Source organism: Oncorhynchus kisutch, linkage group LG20 (assembly GCF_002021735.2).
Source record: "Oncorhynchus kisutch isolate 150728-3 linkage group LG20, Okis_V2, whole genome shotgun sequence".
In the NCBI taxonomy this organism is placed as follows: domain Eukaryota; kingdom Metazoa; phylum Chordata; class Actinopteri; order Salmoniformes; family Salmonidae; genus Oncorhynchus; species Oncorhynchus kisutch.
The window spans coordinates 28,961,882-28,979,192 of NC_034193.2; the positions used below are offsets into that span (position 1 = coordinate 28,961,882).

Below are 17,311 nucleotides of genomic sequence, written 5' to 3' on the forward strand. Positions count from 1 at the left end.
CATTTTGCCGGTCCTATTTTAGGTTTAGGGTTACAATTAGGTTTAGGAGCTAGGGTTAGGGGTTTCGGATTAAGGTTAGGTTTATGGGTTAGGGAAAATAGGATTTTGAATGAGAATCAATTGTTTGGTCCCCTTAAGGATAGTAAAACAAACATTTGTCTGTGCATGTGTTTATGGGTGTTTTCTCACATTCAACACTTCTGTGCCCTTGTTCCCCCTATTACCCACAGATTGAGGAGGAGATGCTTTCTCTTCAGAATGAGCGCTCTGAGCGCATCCGCACCCTCCTGGAGCGGCAGGCCTGTGAGATCGAGTCCTTTGACTCGGAGAGCCTCCGTCTGGGTTTCAGCAACATGGCCCTCACGGGCATCCCCAGCGAGGCCTACCCCAAGCAGGGCTACACCAACGCCCCACCAGTGTTCCGCTCCGGCGGGGGCCACTGGAGTCATGGCATGCACCCCCAGAACGCCCAGCCCCAGCCGCACTCGCGCCGCAGCCACAACAGTAGCAGCAGTGGAGGGGGTGGGGGTGTTGGAGGGGGGAGCAAAGGGGAGTCTTCTTCTTCTCACGGCATGGCTCTGGGGTTGGGTCTGGGGAGGGACGGGAGGGAGGTGCATCCTTCATCTCGTTCATCAGCCTCTTCTTCTTCCTCCTCCTCCCAACAACACCACCACCGCCATCACCTGCCACAGCACTACCACCACCAAAGCACACCCCAGCTCTACCGGGAGCGGGAGAGGGATAGAGAGAGGGAGCGGGAGAAGGAGAGGGACAGGGAGTGGGCCGGTGTCCGAGGCAGCGGCGACCTGGCCCACCCGCAGCACCCCCATCACTTCTCCCACAACCTGCCCTCTCGCTCCTCCTCTCAGTCCCTGGCCCTGCTGCCGCCGCCGCCCCCCGCGCCCCCCTCCATCTCGGGGCCCTCCTCGTCCTCCTTGCAGGGAGGGGTGTATGGCGGGGGGCTGGCCGTCAGGGGCGGTCCCAGCCTCATGGCCCTGAGGAACAGCCCCCAGCCACTGAGGAGGACGGCATCCGGAGGGGGACCTGGCGGGGCGGGTGGAGGCGACGGGGTGCTGAGCCGCAGCACCTCGGTCACCTCGCACATCTCCAACGGCTCCCACCTCTCCTACTCCTAAAGAGGGGGGAGGCGGTGGAGGGTGTTCACCCGAGAGAGAGCAGGAGGTAGGGAGTAGACGGGGATGGGGGAATGTAGCTACCTGTCTTACCATTGAAGTGGGCGAGGATGCGGAGATGATGGTGTCTGACTTTTTTCTGAGGTGAGGCAGAGGAAGGGAGGAGGGTAGGTATCAGTTTGAGGGTTGCTCTTCAAGGTAGCCATGTCTTCTTCTATGATGTTCTATAATGGAATGGAGGAAGCGAGAGAATAGGTGGGAAAGTGCATGGAAAGGGAAGAGATAAAGACAACAGACCTAAAAGTGAATGTATGTATGTCGTGTGTGGTGTCCTGATAATCTAGCAAACACTTGTGTTGTATGGCTTCAGAAAGGGAAGACATGGGGAAAAATAAAAAATGCTGGTTTTAGTCTGCATTCAGAAAGGTAGCTATTGTTCGAAACACATTTTATTGGTTTATAACTTATTTGTTGACAGTGTTTTGGTTTATTTTGTAGATGTGTTAAAAACAAGTGGCTTGGGACGTCACCAAGGCCTTTAAGAAGTCTTAAAGGGATGGTGTGATGACCACGCAAGAATTACGGCTGATGTAAATTAATATGAATACACAGAATGTTTATAAAGGTAACAAACAGACCCGATTTCATTAAAAATAATGAAAGCACCTGGAATGGAGAGAGACATTTGTATGGACAACAAAATGACCTCAAACTTTTCCGTCATCCATGACATACACTACATATACAAAAGTATGTGGACAACCCTTCAAATTAGAGGTTTCGGCTACTTCCAACAAGTCAGTTTGTCAAATTTCTGTCCTGCTAGAACTCCCCCGGTTAACTGTAAGTGCTGTTATTGTGAAGTGGAAACATATAGGAGCAAGAACGGCTCAGCCGTGAAGTGGGAGGCCATACAAGCACACAGAACGGGACCGCTGAGTGCTGAAGCACGTAGTGTGTAAAAATCGTCTGTCCTCGGTTGCAACACTCACTACCAAGTTCCAAACTGCCTCTGGAAACAACTTCAGCACAAGAACTGTTCGTCAGGAGATTCATGAAATGGGTTTCCATGTCCAAACAGCCTCACACAAGCTTAAGATCACAATGCCCAAGCGGCGTCTGGAGTGGTGTAAAGCTCGCCGCCATTGGACTCTGGAGCAGTGGAAACGCGTTCTATGGAGTGATGAATCACTCTTCACCATCTGGCAGTCCGATGGCCGAATCTGGGTTGGGGGATACCAGGAGAATGCTACCTGTTCCAATGCATAGTGCCAACTGTACAGTTTGGTGGAGGAGGAATAATGGCCCCTTAGTTCCAGTGAACGGATATCTTAACGCTACAGCATACAATGACATTCTAGACTATTCTGTGCCTCCAACTTTGTGGCAACAGTTTGGGGAAGGCCCTTTCTCGTTTCAGCGTGACAATGGCCCCATGCACAAAGCGAGCTCCATACAGAAATGGTTTGTCGAGATCAGTGTGTTAGAACTTGACTGGCCTGCACAGAGCCCTAACCTCAACCCCATCAAACACCTCTGGGATGAATTGGAATGCCGACTGAGAACCAGGCCTAATTGCCCAACATCACTAATGCTCTTGTGGCTGAATGTAAGCAAGTCCCAGCAGCAATGTTCCAACATCTAGTGGAAATCCTTCCCAGACGAGTGGAGGCTGTTATAGCAGCAAAGGGGGGACCAACTCTATATTAATGCCCATGATTTTGGAAGGAGATGTTCAATAAGCAGGTGTCCATATACTTTTGGTGATGTAGTGCATTTATTATCTTTAAAAATGACATAGGTGTCCATGGGAGTCGCTCCAAGGCATTACATAAATGTACAAAACATTTGTAAACATGACCAAAATCACATTTGAGATGTACAGTATTAGTTGTCCAAGTTTCACTGGTATTTAAAGACCAGTGCAGTCAAACTTAATTTTCCTGTGTTTTACACTGCAAAAAGGGAAATCTAAGCAATCCTAAATATCTTCTAATTGAGTGATAATTTGACCTTGAAAAAACCTTGAAATAAGTTACATTACTTGTATTAAGACTTTTTTTTAAAGGTTCAAATAAGCACAATTATTTGCCAATTATGTTAGATAATTTAGCTTAGTAAGAAAAAACAAGAAAAAAACACTTATCACTCAATGTAAGATATTTAGGCTTGCTTAATGTTCACTTTTTGCAGTGTATATATATTTCCACACTGTGGTTTGAATAATATTGTGAAAATTATGATAATTCCCTTGTAGTGTACGACATGTTTAAAAAGAAAACCTGAAATTTCAGCTTTTGTTTTGGTGACATCACCAGACAGTTAATAGACCAATAAGAATGAGCGTTCCAAACCTCTTTGACAAAAACTGCTACTTTTAAGTTTCCCCTTCCCCACTCAGACAGTCCTAGCAAAATTCTTGCTTGAGAAATGGCTATTCTTGTTTATTTTCTTTTAAAAACAAAAATGTATCCGTTTTATGGTGTAATAACGACAATGATCATAGTAATTTTGATATATTCAATGAGTATTGAACCCAGGATTTAGACTAAGAAAGCATTTTCTATAGGTCAATATTACCATTACTAATCCATATATAGTTGTTGTAATCTTGTACAAAAATGTGTTTTTATCTTGCAAGAAAAATGCCACTTTTGACTATGGGCTATGGTTGAAAATGTGTAAAAAATAGATATACATTGGATTGTCAGGTATGGTGTGTGTAACAGGTATTAATGATTATTAATAATGTTTTATTAATAATTGTTGATTATTCATGTGTGTACATGTGTTGGTTGAGTGGTATACAGTCTAGTTATATTGCCACTTTTTTAGACAAACAAACATTATTGCATTTTAAAGACACTTGTGTAACCTTTAAAAAAGGTCTGACCCCAATGAAAAGGAAGGTGACACATCCAAAAGAAGCAACATTGGTTGACATGAACATTATTAACCTCTTCTGGTATGTTTCTGTTCGTTTGTTGGATTTTGAAATGAAAACGTTGGTTGAATTTTCTAGAGATTTCACGATTTATTCTACTAAGCCCACACATATTCTAGCATGAAGAACAAAATGGAGTTCAAAGATAAAGAATGGTGCACAATTTAGATGATAATCTCACAGTGCAAACCATCATTGCAAGGTGCGAGCCACTTGTCAGTGAGCTTGTGCTGCAAGTTGAAGTAAGTTTTAAGGTTAAGGGTTGTCAACCATTTGTTGTGTAGTTAAGCCTACACTCACCAAGGCCATATTACTCAAATACTTAACTTCCCCTTTCTTAATTAAAGGGTTTTGCCTCATTCAGTTAGCTAAAACTCTGTTTATAACTAGGGATTCTGAGATGCTGTTCCTTTGTATAAACAGGGTGATTTATTCTATCTCAAAAACACCAGCTCTGACAAGTCCCCCTGTAGCCTAATACTTCATGCTTGGTTGAAATCTCAGTGCATGCAGAAAACTCCTTATATAAATAAGACTGGTGGGTTTTGATATGTGGATGGATGGTTGGTAACATAACATGCTAATTCATAGGTATTGGGGGGTGGTGCAGTAAAAGGTGTTATCTTAATTTCTTAAGGTCTAGGAAATCATGATGGACATCAGGAAGAAGAGATCCCAATTCCTTTGTCACAGACATGGCTGGTTAGATGATGATATGGACTGTTCTGTGTGGACTTGTACTTTATGGTTTGCAAAGGGGAAATTTTCAGTTAATATGTAAACATAGTTGAACATTCCAATCAGGGGATTCCAAGCTTGAGGGAAAAGAATAGGGTTCTTTAAAATGTGTTGAACAAGAGGGTAAAAGCAAAGTAATACAAAATAAAAATGAATGATAATAAACATTGGTGTTCCTATCTTTTTTATTTGTATATATATATTACAATGTGCATTAATTTGCTTAGGCTTGAGCATATTCCCAAAATTGATTGAAGGTTTATGTTTGTCATCATTGCATCCTGCATGTTTATCTAGCCTATACAAACCAAGAACAAGATAAGCTATACTAGACACGACAATTATCGGATATGAAAACGTTTTGATAGGCTATGTTGTTGTCCTGTAGCTGTGCGTGTTTTATATCTGACACTGCCATCCCCACAATTGCGTCCGTGCGTCCCGCCCTTTAAGAGGCACTTGTATGGAACGTTTTTCTCACCGTTTTCCTAGTACGCGTGCGCTGCGGAGGAGCTCTGTATAGAAACGGCAGACATCTATTTGTGATTGTCTGAGAAATACTGTAGTGAAATGTCTGTCGGACGAACTCCCGAGTAGGAGGGGCCGAAAGCATGTGCTCCATGAGGGAGACGGAAATGAAAGGGGGTGTCCGAAGAGAAATCCGATCCCTTTAAGAGCAACTGGGACATAGTCGTGCGAGAAAAGGAGAGGAGGGGGAGAAGAAAGAGGAATTTAAAAAGAAAAAGGAAGAAAGAGACAGGGAGGGAGGAGGGAGAGCGAGCGAGCGAGCGATAAAAAAAGAAAGATGACATCCTCGCATTTGAACAGCCGAGGTGGAGCGATATAGGCTGCGGCCCGGAGCAAGCGCTCTTTGCCAGGGTCAGGGCTTGAATCCAACAACGAGGCTTCGTCAAACACCCGATTGGCCTATTGGGGGAAATCGGACAAATTTATTAATAAATTCAAAAGCATGAACTGCTACTCTTTCAAATGCGTTTATTATAACGCTGACAATAATATGCATTGTGCGTAAAATGCATTCATTTAATTTTAAAATCTAGCTATTATGTATGACTACGGCTATATAAATAACAGATTTTTGTGCACACACATTTGGTTTGAAAGTCATCAATGCCAAAAGATATACGTTTTTTATTTTTATAATTGTGCTTTTCTAAATTAAAGTTAGAAACCACAGTCAAAGAGAAATAGGCCACTATTGGACCAGGCAATTCCACTCAGGCAGACAGCCTAGTCAGCCTAATCGTAACGCCTGCGTGAATACGAATAGCTTGAATCCTTCTATTAGTACATTTTTTTGTTATAGTTGCACGTCCCTTTCGGATGATCGATAGCATACTCTTCTTGCTGCATTTGAATACTGTTTACTTAGATCTTCGCGCCTCAATAGCCAATAGGGTGATTAAAGAATATGCCAACGATTCACTGTCGAATCGCAATCAGGATTACTTAACTGACTTTATAATCTTCGTCACTTTGGTTCAAAATGGATGCTGCTTGGAGCAATTTTCTCTTCCAGGTAAGTCTTAATGGACCTTCTTTCTTGTTGTGTTTGTGTGCGCGCTTTTCTGAAGATTGGCTTTTGAAGAATTTGTGCCCCGCTGCTCCGGGGCCTACACATTTATGTGATGCAAAGTAGCATCTCGTCTAGACCAGTGGTTCCCAATCAGGGTTACTAGGACCCCTGGGGGTACTTGAGAAGACTCATGAGACAATAGCCTTACTGGTAAAATGCACATGAATGGGTACTCCTGGCACAGCAAAATGTTGTTGGTGGTATACAATGCAGTGACTTTATGCTAATAGATCAGTGTTTATTTCTCCAGACTACTCCCAACCAAAACCAAGTGGAGGGGACCCTCCAATCAGAACTCTTACCAGTCCATACTGCCTCTCCTCAGACCCCTCCCACAGAGAACATAGCCCAGCCTCCTTCCACGGTGGACACTGCTGCCCTCAATGAAGAACCCTTACCCGGTGAGAGAATCATGGGGTGTGAAATACATATAAATACTATTGATTTTTCAGCAGTTATCGGCAATTAAGTTGAAAAGGATGTAATGTAGATTGCTAAACAAGATGTCTGTTATAATATGATACATTACTTAAGGGCTCCTGAGTAGCGCAGCAGTCTAAGGCACTGCATTGCAGTGCTAGAGGCGTCACTACAGACTCAGGTCCGATCCGGGGCTGTATCACAACCGGCCGTGATTGGGAGTCCTATAGGGAAGTGCACAATTCGCCCAGCGTCCTCCGGGTTAGGGGAGGGTTTGGCCGGGGTAGGCTGCCATTGTAAATAAGAATTTGTTCTTAATTAACTGACTTGCCTAGTTAAATAAAGTTAAATAAAAATAATAAACATTAGGCTGTCTTCATACCGTTATATTTAGAATTTATCGGGATATTATTATTAATGAGCATTTCAATGTCTTAATTTCTCATTCCCTCTCTTCTTCCGCTCTTTTGTCCTACAGTGAAGACAACTTCCCGGCCTGCCCGTGTGCCACACATCTGTGCCATATGCAGCAAGCAGTTCAAGAACAACTACAACCTGCGGCGACACCAGTCGGTCCACACAGGGGTACGCATGAGGCGAGCAGGGGAGCAGGAGGAGGGGGCAAAGGAGGTTGGCGGTGGCGCAGGGCCGGCGCAGGCGGTGGCGGGAGAGAGGGCGGAGAGGCATACGGTCCCCCTCTCCCTGCTTCACCTCTCCGTTCCTCCCCCTCTCCCCCCTCCCAGCATGCTGGCGTCCCAGCTGCCAGCTCTGGGTAGTCAGGATGGCGAAGGGGTTGCCATGGCGAGCGTAGTGGCTAGAGTTAACCCCCATGCTCCTCCTGCTGCTGTCGTCATGGTGGCGGGGGCGACAGTACAGGTGGGTCATGGCGCTTCTGGAGGTTGTTGTTGTCGTCCGTGAAAAAGAAAAGTATAATTTAGGTTCCTCTTGCATGGTCTTTATGGAGATTGTGGGAATAAAAGGAATTCGGCATGTTATGCAAATGGCCCAGAGAAATTATCTAGGTGTCGCGATCCGTGTGTGTCTGAGTGGTTCGGAAAGAGCCAAAGAATGGACAATATGATATGTCAATAATCTACACAGATGCATGTGTAATTATCGACTACTCCAATAAATAAAAAACTGTTTGTACTGTAAGCGCATCTCTTTCTAATCATCCCCACCCCAGCGGCCATCGAACCCCAACCCGAACCCCGTGCGGAAGAACCACGCCTGTGAGACGTGCGGGAAGGCTTTCCGAGATGTGTACCACTTAAACCGACACCGTCTCTCCCACTCGGATGAGAAACCCTTCTCCTGCCCCATCTGCCAGCAGCGGTTCAAGAGGAAGGACCGCATGAGCCACCACGTGCGCTCTCACCAAGGCGGTGTGGAGAAACCATATGTGTGCCCTCACTGTGCCAAGGCTTTCTCCAGGTGAGAGTGGCATACTATAGGCCAGAAAGCAGGGTAGTGGTCATTGAGCCAGAGAGCAGGGTCATGTTCATATGGGCAGGCTTATTTTCTTAAGATAGTACCTTTCCCTGCATTTAGGGCCGTTTTCTTCTGCTTTGTGCCTCAGTGATACACTGTGCTTAAAGGGGCAATCAAATGTATGATACACTATACAGTGCATTTTGTACTTTACAGACTTATTCTAAAATTGATTAAATTATTTTCTCCAACACAATACCCCATAATGACAACAGTTTTTTAAAACGTTTTTTTAACCTATTACAAATAAAAAAAGAGAGCTTATTTACCTCACTATTCAGACCCTTTTGCTATGAGACTCGAAATTGAGCTCAGGTGCATCCTGTTTCCATTGATCATACTTGAGATGTTTCTACACATTAATTGGAGTCCTTTTGTGGTAAATTCAATTGATTGGACATGATTTGGAAAGGCACACGGACTATGTAAGGTCCCACAGTTGACAGTGCATGTCAGAGCAAAAACCAAGCCATGAGGTCGAAGGAATTGTCCGAAGCAGTGAAGGTCTTCAAGAACACAGTGGCCTCCATTCGTAAATGGAAGAAGTTTGGAATCCCCAGGACTCTTTCTTAGAGCTGGCCGTCTTCTACCCTTGAGCAATCGGGGGAGAAGGGCCTTGGGCAGGGAGGTAACCAAGAAACCATTTGTCACTCTGGCAGAGCTCCAAAGTTCCTCTGGAGGTGGGAGAACCTTCCAGAAGGACAACCATCTCTGCAGTACTCCACCAATCAGGCCTTTATGGTAGAGTGGCCAAATGGAAGCCAGTTCTCAGTAAAAGGCACATCACAGCCTGATTGGAGTTTGTCAAACGACACCTAAAGGACTCTCAGACCATGAGAAACAAGATTCTTTGGTCTGATGAAACCAAGATTGAACTCTTTGGCCTGAATGCCAAGCGTCACATGTGTAGGAAACCTGCCACCATCCCTACAGTTAGGCATGGAGGTGGCAGCATTGTGCTGTGGGTATGTTTTTCAGGAACATGGAGACTAGTCAGGATCGAGGGAAAGATGAACAGAGCAAAATACAGAGAACTCCTTGATGAAAACTTACTCCAGAGCACTCAGGACCTCAGACTCGGACAAAGGTTCACCTTCCAACTGGACAATGACTCTAAGCACACAGCCATGATAAACGCAGGAGTGGCTTCGGGACAAGTTTCTGAATTTCCTTGAGGGGCCCAACCAGAGCACGGACATGATCAAACATCTGAAAATAGCTGTGCAGTGACACTCCCACTCCAACCTGACAGAGCATGAGAGGATTGGCAGAGGAGAATGGGGAAAAACTCCCAAAATACAGGTGTTCCAAGTTTGCAGCGTCATACCCAAGAAGACTCGAGGCTGTAATCGCTGGCAAAGGTGTTTCAACAAAGTACAGATTAAAGGGACTGACTTATGTAAATGTAATATTTTCATTTTGTTTTATAAATACATCTGCATACATTTCTAAAAACCTGTTTTTGTCATTATGCGATATTGTGTGTAGATTGATGAAGGGAAAAAATTATTTAATCCATTTTAGAATAAGTGTGTAACATAAAGTGGAAAGTCAAGGGGTCTGAATGCACTATATATACAAATGTGGACACCTTCAAATTTGTGGTTTGGGCTATTTCAGCCACACCCATGGCTGAGAGTTGTATAACATCGCGCAATCTCCAAAGACAAACATTTGCAGTAGAATGGCTTTACTGAAGATCTTGGTGACTTTCAATTTGGCACCGTCCTTGGATTCCACCTTTCCAACAAGTCAGTTGGTCAAATTTCTGCTCTGCTAAAGCTGCCCTTGTCAACTGTAAGTGCTGTTATTGTGAAGCAGAAACAACTATAAGCAACAACGGCTCAGCATCAAAGTTGTAGGCAACACAAGCTCACAGAATGGGACCGCCAGGTGCTGAAGCACGTAAAAATCATCTGTAACAGGCTGACTACACCGCTCGCATCACGTGCGTGAGCGTTGCAAAATACATTTTGAAATCTATATTCAATTATTGCACCCATACTGCTCGCGCGCGCCAAAGAGCATCTGCATTGCCATGGGCTAAAATAGAAGTTCTAACTGTGACGCAGATCACGCTGCAAGTCCTGCCTCTCCCATCTCCTCATTGGTACCCACATGCCATCTCCTCATTGGTTATACCCACGTGGGTGACTGAAAGACGAACGAGGTCAGTGGCGGTAATGCACCTAATTTATGGAAGTTGCCAATTACAATATAAAGTCAAGAGAAGAAAAAGCCTAGGAGGAGGAGAGATGACTAGAAACGATTCGGTTGATCGTTTTATGTGTGAATTAATTGTTGGAGTAGAGGACCTTGTGCATTTCAGGTAAAATAACAACTCGATGTTTATATCCCAGAACAAATTAACTAGCCACAGCAAACTAGCTAAATATGACAATTTAGCTAGAAAGTGCAAGCTAGCTAGCTAAATTGCCATAAATGTTTAATGCTTTTCAACCTGTCCCCAAATTAATGTAATTGGTTCAGTGTTTGTTTTCATATTTTAACCTGAGTGTCATGATCACATTTGGTGTGGGGGGACAAAATACATTTATGCACGATGGCGCACGCGCGCAGCCGGGTTGAGTTTCGTGTAACACTCACTACCGAGTTCCAAACTGCCTCTGGAAGCAACGTCGGCACAATAACCTTTCGTCTGGATCTTCATGAAATGTGTTTCCATGGCCGAGCAGGCGCACACAAGCCTAGGATCACTATACGCAATGCCAAGCCTGCAATCGAACCAGGGACTGTAGTGACACCTATTGCACTGAGATGCAGTGCCTTAGACCGCTGCGCCACTCGGGACCCATCTGGCAGTCCGACGGACGAATCTGGGTTTGGCGAATGCCAAGAGAATGTGACCTGTCTGAATGCGTAGTGCCACCTGTAAAGTTTGGTGCAAGAGGAATAATGGTTTGGGGCTGTTTTTCATGGTTCGGGATTGGCCCCTTACTTCCAGTGAAGGGAACTCAACTCTACAGTATACAATGACATTCTAGACGATTCTGTGCTTAGGGGAAGGCCCTTTCCTGTTTCAGCATGACAATGCCCCCGTGCATAAAGCCAGGTCCAAACAGAAATGGTTTGTCGAGATTGGTGTGGAAGAACTAAACTGGCCTGCACAGAGCCCTGACCTCAACTCCATCGAACACCTTTTGGATTAATTGGAATGCTGACCAGGCCTAATTGCCCAACATCAGTGCCTGACCTCACTAATGCTCTTGTGGCTGAATGACTTTTTGTGGCATCCAATGTAAACAAACACAAAATAGCCTCAAAACATGATTAAAAATGTCATTTTGATATCAAGGATGGTCAGGTCCTTGCATCCATAGCTCTATGAATTTGAAAGTGGTTACATTTGTCTAGCCCCATCCCTCAACATTTTACCGAAACAGGGGTGGGGGAAACACTTTATTGTTTCTACTGCTGATTGCTGCTTTAAAGGGACGTTACATTCCACGATCAAGTCTGTCACATGTTTTCACACCTCAAAAGTAGTTGAGATAAGTCCACATCCCATGCAATTGGTTCTGTGAATGGAAAATGTAAACACCAAAAATGTGGGTATTACATGGTGCTTATCTTTTTCATTCATACTGGTTTGTGGCCTGGGACTTGAACTTATCTCAAAAGAAGACTTCTTGCGGTCTAAAAACATCTGACGAATTTTGAATGTAATGTCCCTTTCACAGATTCATAGTTTCTGCTGGAGAAAGTCAATAACAAGGTGTTGTTGTCTTACCCCTTTCTATCTCTTACTTCTTTCAGGCCTGATCATCTCAATAGTCATGTCAGACAAGTTCACTCATCTGAACGACCCTTCAAGTGTCCGGTACTTGATGTTTGTGCTACTTTTTATCCTTTTACACCTCTCAAATCTCAATACAGTCATTCTTAGCCATCAATTTGCTTCTCTATATCTTAAATCCTTCGTACCATAACGATCCATTGTAATAAAAATCGGGATTGGGAACAATTCCATTTCAATTCAGGAAGTAAACCGAAATTCCAATTTGAGTTTATTTCCTGAATTGAATTAATTGACTCCAACCCTGAATTAAATACAATGGGAGATTGTTTTGCTTTTAAACTGCTGCCTTCTGTGTCTTTATTGATAACCAGTCATTCCTCATCACTCTCGATGTGTTTAGACGTGCGAGTCCAGCTTCGCCACTAGGGACCGGCTACGTGCTCATATGATCCGCCACGAGGAGAAGGTACCGTGCCACATCTGCGGCAAGCTCCTGTCGGCTGCCTACATCACCGATCACATGAGGGTGCACAACCAATCGCAGCACCATTCCTGCCATATCTGTAACCGCAGTGAGTGTCTGTCAACAACTTGTATTGTTTGATGAAAAGGTTCACAAATAGTTTATAAGATGTTAGTAAACGTTTCACGGCCTCCCGAGTAAGCGCAGCGGTTCGATACCAGGCTCTCAGCCCGCTGTGACCGAGAGATCCATGAGGCGGTGCAGCGCCATCTGGCGACGCAGCGTCATCTGGGTTAGGGGAGGGTTTGGCAGGCCGGGATTGTCCCATTGCACTCTAGCGACTCCTTGTTGTGGACCGGGCACCTGCAAGCTGACCTCAATCGCCAGCTAGACGGTGTTTCTTCCTACACATTGGTGCTTCTGGGTTAAGTGAGCGGTGTGTCAAGAAGCAGTGCGGCTTGACAGAGTCATGTTTTGGAGGATTCATGGCTCTCGACCTTCGCCTCTCCCGAGTCCGTAGGGGAGTTGCAGTGATGGGACAAGACTGTAACTACCAATTGGATATCACGAAAAAGGGGTAAAAGTACCCAAAAAATACCAGTCAAAAAATAAAATACCAGTCAAAAGTTTTGACACCTACTTATTCAATCTTTATTTTTACCATTTTCTACGTTGTAGAATAATAGTGAAGACATCAAAACTATAAAATAACACTTGGAAGGAATCATGTACTACCCACAAAAGTGATGAATGAATCAAAATATGTTTTATATTTGAGATTCTTCAAAGTAGCCAACCTTTGCCTTGATGACAGCTTTGCACACTCTTGGCATTCTCTCAACCAGGTCCATGAGGTAGTCACCTGGAATGCATTTCAATTAACAGGTGTGCCTTGTTAAAAGTACATTTTTAGAAAGGAAGACCCAGAGTTACCTCTGCTGCAGAGGGTAAGTTCATTAGAGTTAACTTCACCTCTGATTGCAGCCCAAATAAATGCTTCACAGAGTTCAAGTCACATACACATCTCAACATCAAATCTTCAGAGGAGACTGTGTGAATCAGGCCTTCATGTTCGAATTGCTGCAAAGGAACGACTACTACGACACCAATAATAAGAAGAGGCTTGCTTTGGCCAAGAAAGACAAGCAATGGACATTAGACCAGTGAAAATCTGTCCTTTGGTCTGGAGTCCAAATTGGAGATTTTTGGTTGCAACCGCTGTGTTTTTGTGAGACGCAGAGTAGGTGAACGGATGATCTTCGCATGTGTGGTTCCCACCGTTAAACATGGAGGAGGTGTGATGGTGTGGGGGTGCTTTGCTGGTGACACTGTCTGTGATTTTCTTTTTAAATTCAAGGCACGCTTAACCAGCGTGCCTTGATACACGGTATACAACGGTATTCTGCAGTGATACACTATCCCATCTGGTTTGGGCTTAGTGGGACTATCATTTGTTTTTCAACAGGACAATGACTCAAAACACACCTCCAGGCTGTGTAAGGGCTATTTTACCAAGAAGGAGAGTGATGGAGTGCTGCATCAGATGACCTGCCCTTCACAATCACCTGACCTCAACCCAATTGAGATGGTTTGGGATGAGCTGGACCACAGAGTGAAGGAAAAGCAGCCAACAAGTGCTCCGCATATGTGGGAACTCCTTCAAACCTGTCGGAGAAGCATTCCAGGTGAAGGTGGTTGAGAGAATGCCAAGAATGTGCAAAGCTGTCATCAAGGCAAAGGGTGGCTACTTTGAAGAATCTTAACACTTTTTTACTCCTATTATTCTACAATGTAGAAAATAGTAAAAATAAAAACCCTTGAATGTGTAGGTGTTCTAAAACTTTTGACCAGTAGTGTATAAATAAACATGTTAGAGTTTAAGTGGTGTATAAGATGTTAATAAACATTCAACGTTTAGAAATGGTTTTATTAAATGTTTAATAAACGATTGTCAAGTCCTGGAACACACACACTTAATAATATTTTGTATAGAAAATTATTATCTGGAATGTTTTCAGTCTCGCCTGCCTACCGTACTCTATAAAGCGTTACTTGTAAAGTCTTAAAATGACGTCAACTGCTAACTCTCTCCGTCTCCTCCAGGCTTCACCACTCTGACCTACCTGCGCGTCCACGCCCAGAAGCACCACGGCCAGGAGTGGAAGGAGAGTGCTGGCGGCTTCGGCGGCACGGGCTCAAGTGGTGTTCTTGTGTGCCAGCTGTGCGGGGTGCACTGCAAGACCCCCACCCAGCTGCAGGGCCACATGGGCACCCACAGTACTGGGGGCCAAGGGGGCTCCTCCGGCACTGTTCCTGCTAGCGGGGCGTCCAGCTCCTCCGTGTCCCTCAGCAACATGGTGTCTGCCCCAACTGTCTACGTCAACAGCAACGCAGTGGTGGACCTGCTGGTGTCGGACTGCTCCAGCATACAACCTCAGTCCCACAGTTAGCAGAGCCGCAGTTGAACTTCAGCCACTTGAGTCCCTAAGACCCGTAGTAATAAGGTTAGGAGGCTTGCTTAGGGGAGAGCCTCAGTTGTAAACTTTGGCCCCTCTGAGTCCCATAGCTAGAGGAAGAGGGGGGGAATGGAAAGAGGGGTCTGGCTTAGGGGAGAGAAAGTATGCAAGAATATTGTAGAGCGAGGAGGAGGGGGACATTGTATGTCCTGTACGCTGATTCGATGATGCTAGATAACGACAAATACAGACGTGTCCCCAACGTGGCTGAACTCTCTCTCTTTCAGTACTCCCATGACACTGTGGACTTGTCTGCTCTATCCCTCTCCCTCCCTCCTTTCTCTCCCCCTTGCCCTCCCCCAGTCCCAGCAACTACTCCTCTCTGCTAGTAATGCACCATGTACTGTAACTCAATGTCAGTCAAACCAACCACCTCTCCTTTTGTTTATTTTGTCGCTCTCTTCTCCAAACATTCATAAGATAGCCTTGTAGTAAGTTGGGGAGTGATGTAATAGGAACATGATATAACAAGGGGGTATGTAGAATAGTCTATTCTGAAAGAGAATGAGAGGTTCAGGGGGTGAATTGCACATAAGTCAGAGGCTGCTATCCTCCAGAAATGAAGAGGAGTAGATGTGACGTTTTAATTGTGTAATGCTGTGAGCATATGGATGTAGTCTGTTTTAAATAGGGCCAACGCTGGATCTGGAGGTTAGCCCATACCCACTGGGCAGACACTGGTGGAATCAACGTTGTTTCCATGTCATTTCAATGAACCAATGTGGAATAGACGTTGAATTGATGTCTGTGCCCAGTGGGTACTGTGTTGGTGTTTATGACCAGTGGAGGGGTGTACTGCATCGATGTGTTTCAGGTACAGTGGATAGAGAGAGAAACAATTGGCAAAGTTGCGTTCAGGAGTGTCAAGCACCTTTAAAATGTGGACGTTTAATCCGCTGAAGGTTCAGACAGGTTTCGTAAAGATGCATTTGCTCTGCGTCTTCCTCTTTGGGCACAACCACATTTAATACATAATGGTTATTCTTATTACTGCTACTGTACAGCCACATTCATGACATATTTCACTGACACCTAAAAACACAATTTGCATTCAAGTGAAGCTAGCTAATACTACCTACAAGAAAGTTAGCAGCAGCCACCCTTACGCTAAAGATGGTTGAAAACAAATATTTTAACAGAGTATCGATTGATTCAGTCAAAATAATTGTATCCATCTCTGCCATTTTATTTCTTTGTAACTGTTATTGCCATAGTGTTCTTTGTTTTATTCCTAGCACGAGTCCACCATATTAAAACTAATTCATTAACTCCACCATGTATAGCACACAGCATTTGAGTACAACTCGTATTATAACTTAGCACTCTCCATGAATCTGAGGAGAAAGATCACCTTTCCTCAGATATCTTTGATTGTTTGACATTTTCAGTGGTTAAGAGTGATGTCATGGAAGGGCTTTAAAGGTCATGTCGAGATATGAATATCCAGGAACTTTATACTACTAGCATTCGATGGCCCACCCCTGGTATGCTTTCAACAAATCCCGGTTTTGTTGTGAAGTACTTCATTTAATCAGTTTAGTGTTGGTATGTTATATAAAAAAAAAAAAATGCTTCTAATTATTTAATTTGGAGACTTGTTCTTCCTGTTGAGAAAAGTAGTGTTTTATTCAAAGTTATTTTAGGTTTCCTGCGTTAAGCAACAACAAAAAAATACCTCTATTCTAGGAACCTGTACAGCTCTTGTGATACATCGTAATGCCTTATTGTACTCAACTGCTATTTTAATTATTTTATTCTGAACTATTTTAAATCTTAGTCATGGATTCATTAAGAATACTAATGGGATGTATTTATTATATTTTTATATTTCTCAACAGTATGCATGTCTGAACAGTTAGAGCATAAAACAGTTGATGCTTACCGTGATCATGAATATTACGTTATTATTTTGTAGATGAAGTATAGAGATCATGTTATTATTTTGTAATTTTGGACTATTAAAAGTAAAAGCAGTAAACATATGAGGTGAGGGTGTGTCCATTATTTGTGTGTGTGTTACATGCTTGACAGAGAAGTGTTTGGATTTTGTGTTGATACGGTGCAGTGAAAATGGTGGGTAGTGGCAACACAGTGTGTGTGTGTGTGTGTGTTGGTATCTTTGACTTAAAATATGTTAAGTGTGAGATGAGCATGTAACCTTGACCCCTGTTGTGTAATCGTATTTGGCTCTGGCTCCTGTGCGTGTGTTGCTGCACACTGAGTAATCCCTCTGCACCGATACTAATAAT

The 17,311-nt window shown here is 44.0% G+C and overlaps 2 protein-coding genes across 5 annotated transcripts in view; both read left to right on the plus strand.

Moving 5' to 3' along the window:
* Positions 1–4,980, plus strand: part of taok2b (TAO kinase 2b) — a 63,812-nt gene extending 58,832 nt beyond the window's left edge. The window contains exon 21 of the mRNA XM_031799870.1: positions 231–4,980. Coding sequence (XP_031655730.1) covers positions 231–1,136 — 906 coding nt within the window. The 3' untranslated portion in view covers positions 1,137–4,980. The remainder of the gene's footprint in view (positions 1–230) is intronic.
* Positions 4,981–5,333: 353 nt separating this feature from the next.
* mazb (MYC-associated zinc finger protein b (purine-binding transcription factor)) lies at positions 5,334–17,045 on the plus strand. 4 transcript variants are annotated; one of them, XM_031799871.1, is made up of 7 exons: positions 5,334–6,355; positions 6,663–6,813; positions 7,311–7,708; positions 8,019–8,266; positions 12,101–12,173; positions 12,484–12,655; positions 14,650–17,045. In XM_031799871.1, the coding sequence occupies exons 1-7, from the start codon at positions 6,323–6,325 to the stop codon at positions 14,994–14,996; spliced, it is 1,422 nt and encodes a 473-aa protein (XP_031655731.1). In that variant the 5' UTR covers positions 5,334–6,322; the 3' UTR covers positions 14,997–17,045. The 4 variants fall into 4 exon arrangements, with proteins under 4 accessions (XP_031655731.1, XP_031655732.1, XP_031655733.1 ...); XM_031799872.1 differs by having other exon boundaries at positions 5,335–6,355; positions 12,101–12,164; XM_031799873.1 differs by having other exon boundaries at positions 5,337–6,355; positions 7,311–7,417.
* The last annotated feature ends 266 nt before the right edge of the window (positions 17,046–17,311 follow it).